The 12142-nt window shown below is 43.4% G+C and overlaps 1 protein-coding gene across 1 annotated transcript in view; it reads right to left on the bottom strand.

Moving 5' to 3' along the window:
* ADGRV1 (adhesion G protein-coupled receptor V1) overlaps nucleotides 1-11941 on the bottom strand; it is a 400714-nt gene extending 388773 nt beyond the window's left edge. Inside the window, exons 1-2 of the mRNA XM_066604894.1 lie at nucleotides 11759-11941; nucleotides 6579-6728 (exon numbers count right to left, since the gene is read on the bottom strand). Coding sequence (XP_066460991.1) covers nucleotides 6579-6728; nucleotides 11759-11941 — 333 coding nt within the window. The remainder of the gene's footprint in view (nucleotides 1-6578; nucleotides 6729-11758) is intronic.
* Between the last annotated feature and the right edge of the window lie 201 nt (nucleotides 11942-12142).

The raw sequence follows: 12142 nt of genomic DNA, 5'->3' as shown, positions 1-12142 counted from the left end.
GGGCAAGTGGGGTGGGCCTGATTGGTGCTGTACTTAGAATTTCCCTGACAATTTGGCGCAACCAACTGGGGCGACAAAACCGGAGCTTACAACGCATTCCACCCGGATCCACGACGCGGAGAAGCCGTCCTGCTGCAAACCGAGGCTGATCAACTCACAGAACTCCAGGTAAGACCAGCATATATTTATGTTGTGTTTTACGCTGAGAGTCTTGCAGCAGGAGGGACTAACTGTGTTTTGTGACCGGACGGGTTGGGTTAAGAGTTCTACACGGTAACTCGTGTGGGCTTCGGGTTTGCCATCATGGACCACTGACCGTGATATGCGCACCAATCGCTCACCCAGGAACTAGTCTGTAGTCTATTTGTTGTTGAAGTCCATGGTGTTTTAACGATAGTGAAGGTTGTTTGTTGTATTTAGTCTCACAAGAGAAGGGACCCTCGGTTGTTTTTCCAGTATATAAGGGACTAACAATTTGAAAATTAAGAAGGATGCATGCTGAGAGGGATGCATTTTGTGAGACAGGTTTCATAAGAGAAGTGACCCTCGGTTGTTTTTCCAGTATATAAGGGACTAACAATTTGAAAATTAAGAAGGATGCATGCTGAGAGGGATGCATTTTGTGAGACAGGCTTCATAGGAGAAGGGACGCTCGGTTGTTTTGCCTTATATATGGGGCTAATGATTTGATTTCAGAGAGATGCATTCTGTGAGGCTGGTTCCATAGGAGAAGAGACCCTCGGTTGTTTTGCCGGTATATAAGGGGCTGACAATTTGGAATTAAGAGGGATGCACTCTATGGAGCGTGTTATTATTATTGTTGTTGTTGTTCTAATATGCGTAAGACCTTATTAAAGAAGACAGAGCCCCTCAAGGGCTGCCGCCGTGCGGATCAATTGGTGGAGGAGAGTTCCAATTTGTAAAATGTAAGAAAACTTATGAAAATGTGTGACATCGACCCGCACGGTAGATTACAAAAATGGTGTCTGGGAGGAGGTCTTTAGGACCAAGAAGCGTGCCTTAAAAGATCAAGGTTTGCTAGAAAGTGCTGGAGGAGGAGGAGAGAGAGACAGTCAGAGAAAGTTAAGTATGTACACATTATTTGTTTAAGAAAGTATCCGTAAGTAAAATGTTGGAAAGTACAGTAAGTGATCAAGAGGGTGTCGGGAGAGTGTCTATTGAAGGTTATATTGGCAGTTAGGTAGGGAGAAAGTGCTGAAGGAACAAGCAAAGTCGAGAAGAAAGTTACAAAGCATGTGATTTGTTGGCAGAGAGAAAGAAGAAAAGGTGTATAATACAAGATAGATAATAGATGTATGTGTGTATATATGTATATACTGTATGTGCAAATAGTTAACGTAGCTTGCTTTTAGTGTGAGAAGGCTTGTTGACATGTAGCTGCAGTCTGTCTCGTTTTCAAGGTCAAGCGAGAAAGTGGAGAAAATGCAATAATAACCCTGGATAATATCTTTGCTTGCTTAAATGGAATGGAGGCTTGAAATAAATTTAATTAATTATACCGTCTTAGTAGGCAGGAAATATAGCAATTTCTAAGGTATATTCTTACTTATACAGGGGTTGAAAATGAATGTTGCAAGGTCCCAGCATATGTGTTAATTATGAGTTCAAATGCAGGGAATAGTTAAACTAAAACAACTCTATTCAGTCTGTGTTTCATATTCGTAGAGAGATAACAGATGTTTTGAAAAGGTGGGGGCTTTCAGACTTCACTTTTTGTTCAGGGTCAAATACAGAGAAAGAAAGACAAGGGGGGCTGAAAGATACCCACAGATTCTAAAATACTTCAGCGTTTAATATAACATATAATAGCTTCAGTAAATAAGAAAGATAGAATGTCTCAGTCACTCAGCAAATTTTTTTCACATAATTTGTCAAAGATAGCACTCATTCACAATCTCATCTCAATAGAATCATGTACTTTATAACATTATAGCACTCACCTTAATGTTTTTCAACTGATGTATGTATGTTTGTCAAACTTTTTTGTCTGTGCATCTGCATGTACTGGGACACCTTCAATAGGGGGTGACGGAGCAGACTTGAGAGCATGAATGGATGAGAGTTAGTGACCCCTGTTTGGGCTGTGGTGAGTGTGGAATGTGTGATGCAGATATTGACTGGGGATAAAAGTCCCCCCCATGCATGGGACTTTGCTTGGTTGAGATGTGGACGTGTAGACTGTTAAGCTGAAATGAGCTGTGAAAAAAGACGCACGCAGCCAGTATCGAAGGGGTGGAGCTAGATGATGTAATAGTACGTAATGTGGGTCATCCCTCTTGTCCACAAGGGAGGGGGTGAGAATCTTGAGCAGCTAGTAAAAGTTTTTGTTTTGTTTTTTCTCCTGTCTCAAATTTGATAAGACATTGCAGGCAGGAACAGATTAATAATGAATTTGCTTAAAGGAATATCACATTTCAAATATGAATAGATGTTTTGTAGGTTATTCTGCCCCGATGTAACTCATGTCTCTGTTATTGGTGCTAACATTTTACAAGCCTTATCTGCATCCATCAAATCTTTTTACAATGTTGTACTAACTTGAACCCGGCTACTATTTCTTCCAATTGAGTACCCGGGTTCAAAGGGGGGGAGGAGAAGGCATAGGTGATCTAGGTATTGCAAATCAGCCATTTTTAATTTTTTTGCAACAAGATTCTGATCTTTTTGAAATAAAATACCAGCATGATTGTCTAGCAGTGATGCAACAAGAAAATTTACGTTTTAAAAAAGTTACTGAAAGCCCTTGTTAATAATGCATATTTTGAGTTGTTTTTTATAGATGGTACCCAGGGTGATTGACAACTCCACTCCGGTTATGCAGTCGTAACACAACTATGCAGTCGTAACACAACATGACACGGTAAAAGCAGAACCTCTGCCTCCGCATGTCGCAGTACAAGAAGCGGAACTAAAAGCCCTCGCTGAGGCATGTAGAGTGGAGGAAGGTAAGATGGCAAACATTTACACTGACTCCCGGTATGCATTTGGCATAGCTCATGATTACGGCCCAACATGGAAGGCCAGACAGTTTTTTACCACAGCAGGACAGCCAATTAAGAATGGTGCAGCGGTGCAGTCTCAGGGAGACCCTACTTCTACCTGACAAAGTGGAAAGCTCACACCAATTCCTACACCGGAGAAGCAAGAGGCAATGCCATCACAGGCCACACAGCAAAGGCAGCGGCCCTCAAGCCGTGGAAGAAAAGAAGAAAAGAAGAATTTAACAAGAACTTTAGACTTTGATAATAACTTTGGACTTTAACCATAAACTTGGACTTTGATAATAACTTTGGACTTTGATATGCTAAAGACTTTACAGTTACAAGCCAGCAACGAAGAAAAAGGAAAAATGGACTAAAAAGGGACAGTGTATGGCGAACAGTCAACAGCACTTGCCTACCACGGTCCCTGTGCCCCATGATGGCCCAGCTGACGCACGAAAAGACGCACCTCTCAAAGCAGTAATGATGTCGATGCTTGAACGAGGACGGGTGGCTCCTGGGTTTTCTGTAGCTGCTGCATCATTTGTCCAATTTTGCATGATCTTTGCCGTAAGCAACAGGGCAGAAGTAAATTTGCCACATCACACTTGCCTAGACCACTCTACCCATTTCAGGGATTGCAAATTGGCTACACTCAGCTCCCACTTGTCGGGAAGCATGAATATGTGTTTGTTGTTGATGTCTTTTCAGGTTGGAGACCTACCCTGTTGCCAAAGTAAATAAGCAGGTAACTCTACAGAAGCTCATGAATGAGGTAATCTGCCGATACGGGGCACCGGACGTGATTGAGTCAAACAAAGGTACACACTTCACAGGTGAAATAATGCAATACATCATGTCTGTTTAGGTACATTCCAGGCTTTTCACACACCCTACCATCCGTGGAGTAGTGGGAAAGTAGATACAAAAGGCAATGAAGAAAATGGGCAAATCTTGAATTGAGTGTCTTCCATTAGTTTTTCTTTTTCTCCGGAGGTTACATGCCACAGTAGCTGAGTTTGGGGAATGATTTTCTTGTTAATTTTGTCATAGGCCTCTCCAAGGAATTGTCAATAATGCATTCTGCAGTCTCTGCTTTTATCCCAGGTCCTACAGATGAGTGTCACAATCTAAAACCAGGTGACAGGGTCTATGTGAAAAAGTTTGAGAGAGAAACCCTGTTTGAATGTCCCTACCAGATGTTGCTCACCACCCCAACTGCAGTCAAGCTGGAAAGAAAGTCCACTTAGATCCACACTTCGCACTGAAAGAACTCATGATCCTGCATATCCTTTACATGCTATAATGTGGTACAATTCCTCTAACACACACCTTTGACTACTGTACACTAGCCCCCTGTTACAGAACAAAATTAATACAATAAAATGTGCAATATGAAGACTACACTGAGGGTAAGAATCCAACACCGCATCGTGCTAAGAGAGAATTTGACGCTCAAGGTGGTAACTTTGATCCACATGTATACATAGATGCAATAGGAGTGCCAAGGGGGGTACCAGATGAATTTAATTCTAGAGATCAGGTTAAAGCAGGTTTTGATTTCTTATTTGCTATTGTCACTGTTAATAATAATGTAGATTGCTTGAATTATATCTATTACAATCAGCAGAGGTTTGTAAACTACACCAGGCATGCTTTACAAGGGTTAGCTGACCAGTTAGGGCCCACTGCATCCATGGCTCTAGAGTGGCCCTGGATATGATTTTAGCAGAAAGAGGTTGGGTATGTAATTTCCTGTATGTGTTTAACCCCCTTGATCAAAAAGAGTATGAGTAAGGGAATGGATAATGTGACACCAACATTTCCCTTGTTTGAAAAAGATGAAGAGCCAGTTCCGATAATGCCAACCACGTACGTTACCAGAAGAATGGAGAAATGTACTAGTACTGCGCCGCCCCGGTCTCATAAGATGGACTGTCAGTGGAATTCCCATTTGCCTAGGGATAGTACAGAAGACCTTAGGTTCCGGCGAGGGCACACCCTGTGGGGTGTTAACTCGTACAGATAGAGGGTATGGATGCCCGGAAATAAGCCCAGGGAATCCATGGCCTCCTTCTGAGGTGAGTAAAAGAAATGAAAAAGGAGGGTGGAGCAAGACCCAGTGAGGGTAGTGGAATATTTATGGAGTACAAAGAGTTTTCAATGATTGAGTATTTTGAATGGTGGAGGTGCTGCCAACCAGATGACGCTCCACCAGTGTGGGCGTAAGTGTAGCGAAAAGGAAGTGAAAAGAACTGGTATGGAGGCGCAACACTCTAAGCTACTGGAAGATGTAGATCAAAGTCCAATGTGTGATGGTGAAAGCACTTCTTTTTTATTATTTTTTCAGAAATTAAAAACCAGCAATGGAATACGCGTTTCGGGGAAGAACCCCTTCGTCAGTTCGGCTGGATAGGACAACAGGATGCCTAGGGGTGACACGATTCCAAAGATGTATAGAATGTGTCGGAGGTCCTGTGTGCAGGAGGACAGAGGAGAAAAAAAAAAGCATTTTTTTTCTCCTCTGTCCTCCTGCACACAGGACCTCCGACACATTCTATACATCTTTGGAATCGTGTCACCCCTAGGCATCCTGTTGTCCTATCCAGCCGAACTGACGAAGGGGTTCTTCCCCGAAACGCGTATTCCATTGCTGGTTTTTAATTTCTGAAAAAATAATAAAAAAGAAGTGCTTTCACCATCACACATTGGACTTTGATCTACATCTTCCAGTAGCTTAGAGTGTTGCGCCTCCATACCAGTTCTTTTCACTTCCTTCTGAGGTGAGGTAGGGATCCCCCCCTCCTAGGAGTAGGGCCTTACGGGCAGTGGGGAAACCCTGACGTAAGGGAGAGGCGACCGAGGAAGAGTGCAAGGTCTGATGCTTGATCTCCATATTAAGTTTTTTAGGGGGGTTTGTGAGGGTATATGTATATATTGCCATATGTTTTTTTATGCTTTATACCTATATGCAAGTTCTATTCAATTCCAAATGAGAAAAAAACTTAATCTGTCGCCTTACATCAGATATTCCAAAGGCCTTGCGAGACAAAGACAAAATGTATCTTAAAACCCAGCAAAGGAAGAACCAGACACAAGGACGCGTACTTGGCTGTTTTTCCAGAGGCGCCGTAGCAAGATAACAACTGTTCAACTATGCATCTGAACTTTCACTGTCTCAGGCCGGAAATCCGGACTTCCCATATATGGTTATGCTGTGAATTTTAGCCAATGAGCCCATCACCCATTGCTGGTGATGAGACAAAAGGCTATAAGATCTCATGTAATCTGTAATAAAAAAAGCGAAGCGCAGTCATGTACCCGTGTGAGAAACTATACCAGACCTCCGTGTGGTGTTTTCTTCTTTACCGCCGGCAGCGGGGCAAGTGGGGTGGGCCTGATTGGTGCTGTACTTAGAATTTCCCTGACAGCACGTGTAAACCGGAGAGGGGCTCCATCTATCTTTGCTAAATTGTAAGGTGAAGGCAACACGGCAACCACCTCTAGATGATAAAGCATCCAAACATCATGGCCATACATTTGCCAAGTATAACTCAATGTCTTACTTCTACCAACCTGTAATATCAAAAGGAAATGAAATGTCTCGTCTGCCTCCGGCAAGTCATCATCACATACAGAAATATAGACAGTCCGATTTTTCTCCCAGTCCGGTATGAATGCAGCAGCAGAAGTTGCTATAAAGTCTCCAGTGTTTTCCTCTTGTAGCTATAAAGAAGTATAAGGAATGTATTTATGTGCTGAGACAAAGTAGTCAAAATATTGTATAATAAATGGCACATATAGAAAATAAAAATCACTTAAAAGGACTGTGTACACATTGTTATAAGTCATAGAGTACGTAAAATAGAAAACCTACTACAGTGATGCTCATTCTAAGGATGCATTCACCATAGGCAGAGTGTTACCCCCAGGCCAGTAAATCACCGGTCTGGCTGCCATTTATACGGGGACACTGGTGCCACCAAAAAATACAATTTATGGCAATAGCTGGTGGCGGTATTTGTGCATAATAAAACAGTTTGTGCACAGTGATGTCACATTTGGATTGGAGTCTCCTCCTTGTCCTGACTGCCCGATCCCAGGGAATTTCAGCAAGCATAGCAGTAAGAGCAGAACCAGAGAAACTCACATTCAGCGACTAGACTAGTGTACAATGCCAACCTGGGCAGCCCCAAGAGCAGGAGGAGGAGCGGAATACTGACCTAGGTACAGTCAATCACAGACCAAAGTGGCAAATTGGTGCAACATCTTGCCCCTAATGCTACTCACGTTTTACCGGTGATAGGGTATATTTAAATGTACAAATTTTGTAGCATTTTTTTCTTAGGATTTTTACATAATTATTGCAAAACATGCTACAAATATGGCACATATAAACACTACCTGAATCTAATTGGTAATTTTGGAAAAGCTACATATAGTCGCAATTGCTGGGCAGTTGTACACAAATATCTAAAATGTACTTTTAGGTCAAGGCTACATTACATGGAGACTTCTGTAGTGCTATTGATTTTACCTAGACCGACAGTGGCAGTCCACAAGAATACAGATAACCCAACCAATTCCTTTGGACTGCAGCTGCAGCCTGAGGGCTCAGTCATATGGACGCTAATGCGCCCATGTTCCTGCATGATAAGACGGCCGCACCAGGTGCAGACGTCTCTCTGCATGACCAGTTTCATTGCTGGCCATGTGTTCTATCTGCCGGCCAATGCGGAGAGTCGTCGGCACCGGCAGTGCAGCGGTCTTATCCTGCAGAAACACGGGCACATCGGCACTCGTGTGACTGAGACCTCAAAGCTAAAATCATTTAGTAGTGCTGCAAAAAGTATCTACATAGCCCAGTCCTTAAGGTCCATTTGGACAGCACGAATGTCGGGCAAACAATGCCTGACACTCGTCCCCGCATACACTCGTTCCTGTGCTCCTGCATGGGAGCAAGTAACCCTGGCTCGCTCACAGAGTGGCCAGCAGGGGGGCGGGAAGCCAGCAGGAGATTTCTCTCCACATGCTCCCTCGCCCCTCTCCATTGACATAACATAGCAGCCGTTCAATACTGAACAGACGCTATTTACACTGAATGCTTATCGTCACTTGTTTATGCTGCATAAATGATGGACAATGAGTTGAACAATGATCGTTCAGTGTAAATAGCATCCATTCAGTATTGAACAGCCGCTATGTTATGTCAATGGAGTGTGACGGGGAAGCGCGAGGAGAGAAATCTCCTCCAGCCTCTCTGCTATGAGCCAGCGATACTAGCTCCTGTGCAGCAGCACAAGAGCGAGTATATGCGGGGATGAGTTTCGGGCATCGTTTTCCTGAGATTCGTATTGTCTAAAAGGGCCTTAAGATGTAGAGTGCTTTGAGGGAGACTTTTCAAAATAAAATACTATGACAAAATATTCCACTATCTTATTCGTTTTTAGAATATTTTTTTTGCTATGCTGTTATAGTCAGCCAAGCCAATATCTGATGACCCAGAGGGGACTGATGACGTTGCCAAGGCTTAAAGGGGTTGTCTCGCGAAAGCAAGTGGGGTTAAGTACTTCTGTATGGCCATATTAATGCACTTTGTAATATACATCGTGCATTAAATATGCGCCATACAGAAGTTATTCACTTACCTGCTCCGTTGCTAGCGTCCCCGTCTCCATGGCTCCGTCTAATTTCGGTGTCTTCTTGCTTTTTTAGACGCGCTTGCGCAGATGGATCTTCTCCCTTCGGCTCGGCATCAGCGGCATTTTGGCTCCGCCCCTTGTACGCGTCATCGCGTAGCTCCGCCCCTGTCACGTGTGCGGATTCCAGCCTCTGATTGGCTAGAATCAGCACATATGACGGGGCGGAGCTACGCGATGACGTGTAGAAGGGGGCAGAGCCAAAATGCCGCTGATGCCGAGCCGAGCCGAAGGGAGAAGATCCATCTGCGCAAGGGCGTCTAAAAAAGCAAGAAGACACCGAAATTAGACGGAGCCATGGAGACGGGGACGCCAGCGCAGGGAAGGTAAGTGAATAACTTCTGTATGGCTCATATTTAATGCACGATGTATATTACAAAGTGCATTAATATGGCCATACAGAAGTGTATAACCCCACTTGCTTTCGTGAGACAACCCCTTTAATGTGATATTAAATACTCTTGTATAAAAATAAAATGAAGGAATTATAGAAGTGATACCTTGATTGTCTAACCAGAAAAATTATATTTGCAAACTTTCAGAGCACACAGGCAATAGCAAATGAACAGCAGAGAGTAAAGCAACAATACTTGTAATGGTGTTACATTCAGATCCTGAAAAAAGTTTGGTACCGTGTTAGCCAGTAGAGCAAAATGTGATTATTCTCTTACTGAGAACAATCACACTCAGATCCTCCACATGTGGTGATCCATCATCAAAAAAAGCTTGAGGAATAAAACTAAGGTTTGTGATAAGATGAAAGAGGAAAAGGCGATGATTTAGGCGGTCACAAGTCTGGACTCAAGTTGATGGATGTGATATGTCCATGTAAAGATTCATAAACCCAGGGGTTAGGTTAAGTCCTTGTGTCAATGACTGGAAAGTTCTTATCAGTATGAATTCTCAATTTTTTCTGTCTCAGGTTTGTAGTGACACCCTTCTGGCAGCCCCGGCTTCCTAAATCCTCACGCCGGCACACGATCACTGTCATTTCGACACTGTGCTGATGGTGACACATCTCTTGTTGTCCTGTTTGTGGACAGTTGATTGACTGGAAGGTGGGACAGCTCAGTCAATTTCTATGAGTCTGTGTATATTTATTCTAGCCCCTCCTCTCTGAGGCCGCTGGTCATACTCCTGCTTCAATTGGTCTGGTCTGATTTGCTGTCTGACTGCTGCCTTACTCCTGTCCAAGATGTGGCTTACTCCTGTCTGACTCCTTCCTAGCTAACTCGTGTATGATGCCTATCTGAAAACCCTATGCCTGAAGTTGTATCTGGAGCAGTCAGCAGTTCCTGATCCTGACCTGACCTGACCTGACTTTGTCAAGACAAGTCTGTTTGGTCATTACTTTATCTGGGGTGTGGTTACATCTTATTCCTCTTAATCTGTGGCGTTTACTTTTTGATTCCATTTACCTCTGCCACATTACCACATTACCTGTAATACCCTGTGATATGGGTCTGTCCTTATTAGGGTGATCATGCTGCTTATAGGCAGGGCTCGCTTCCATTAGTAGGTTAGGGTCAGATTTCCCTGTTCCCAACTATTTAGTTTATATATATATATATATATATATATATATATATATATATATATACATATAGATATTATATACATATATATGTATATATATATTAGGGCAAAGTCAGATGAGCGTGTTTTTTTTGCGCGCGCCTATGTGCGCTGAAAAAAGCGCGTCTGATAGAATCATTTGTTCCCTATGATGTGGTCACATGTCCGTTTTTTACAAGCGCCCGAATTCGTGCACGTGCAAAAGATAGGACATCTGCGTGCTGGGAAGGTCCGAGCTATGCGTAAATATTCCCCAGTGCTGCGTGTAAATATTCCTCCGCAGGGAGGATAGAATCCCCTGCCACAGCTACTGCCAGCGGCCCCATTGAAAGCGATGGGCAGCAGGAAACCCTCGCAGTGATTTTCAGGGAAGGGCTTTAAATATAAGCCCTTCCCTGAAAATCATCCCTAGGTGTAGAAAAAAAAAACATTACTCACCTAGCAGCACTGTCCAGGCTCCGGCGCATCTTCTCTCTGGCATCCCTGGCACTGTTCTAAAGCACTTTCCCTGGGCGGGGATTTAAAAATCCCCACCAAGGGAATGCGCTGGGTTTGATTGGCTGAGCGCTCAGCCAATCACAGGCAGCGCTCAGCCTTTTATTGCATGACAGATGAGTGCTGCCCATGATTGGTCACAGTGCTCAGCCGATCAGAGGCAGCCCTCAGCTGTCATTCAATGAATGGCTGAGCGCTGACTGTGATTGGCTGAGCACTCAGCCAATCAGACCGAGCGCATTCCCAGGGAAAATGCTTCAGAACAGTGCCCCGGGGATGACAGAGTGAAGATGCCCTGGAGCCCGGACAGCACTGCTAGGTGAGTAATGTTTTTGTTTTTTTACACCTAGGTATGATTTTCCGGGAAGGGCTTATATTTAAAGCCCTACCCCAAAAATCATTGCGGGGGTTGCCTGCGTCCTGGCAGCAGCAGCGGCCCCATTGAAAGCAATGGGAACAGAGCTATAGTCATGCGCTTTTTTGCACATCCGTTGACGTGCTGTTTTGTGCGCACAAATACACGCTCGTCTGACTGAGCCCTTAATGTTATTCACGTTAGTATACTATGTGTATATCCGCCCAGTGAAGACATTATTTTTTCACCCATGTAGGCCATGTTGAATAGTCCTGCATGGATATAAAATAATGTTGTGCACGTTTATCCTAGGCTGTAGTCTCTGTTTCATTTCTCCAAGGTTTAAATGTATATTTAACCTAATAGTAATTGATATGTCAACTATGATTAAATAGAGATTAGTGAAATGTGAGTCTCCTTTTAACAACAGTTATGCCAATTGATATCAATAAAGTGTAGAAGCATACAACTTGCAGCATTGGAAGTGCTCTACAGCAATGCTCTGACTATAGACAGCCCAAGCAGAAAACAAGAAGGCAGACTGGCAATCTTATGGTATACATAATTTATAACAAATCATTAATACAGAGTGGTTATTGGCAATGTCACAGGCTTAGTATACATTCTCTTACCAGGACTATCGCAGTGATGTTAACAGGGGCTCCAGTCCTTTCAATCACCAGACGAATGACTGTAGTTGCCGTTTCATTCACAAAAAATTCCGTTTGTCCAGCAAACTGCACTTGTGTTTCTCCAGATATGGCAGAGACTAATAATGCTAAGAAAATAAGTGCAGTGGAAGGAACTGAGGGCATCCCTGCAATAAAAAGAGACACAAGACAAAAGTTTTGATATAATGTCCCAGAACACTAATCCGGCATCAAAACTTTATAAAGGCTTCCAAACCTTACGTAAAACTACGATCAATGCCTACAACCCAGCTGCTCTGTTTTTTGGGGGTCTGTGGTACCCTAAAATCTTCAACTCACTTTTCATGTAAAGTCCAGTGAGGTAAA

The sequence above is a fragment of the Eleutherodactylus coqui genome, chromosome 5, assembly GCF_035609145.1.
Source record: "Eleutherodactylus coqui strain aEleCoq1 chromosome 5, aEleCoq1.hap1, whole genome shotgun sequence".
NCBI lineage: Eukaryota > Metazoa > Chordata > Amphibia > Anura > Eleutherodactylidae > Eleutherodactylus > Eleutherodactylus coqui.
This window is presented reverse-complemented; position numbering and strand designations above follow the sequence as displayed.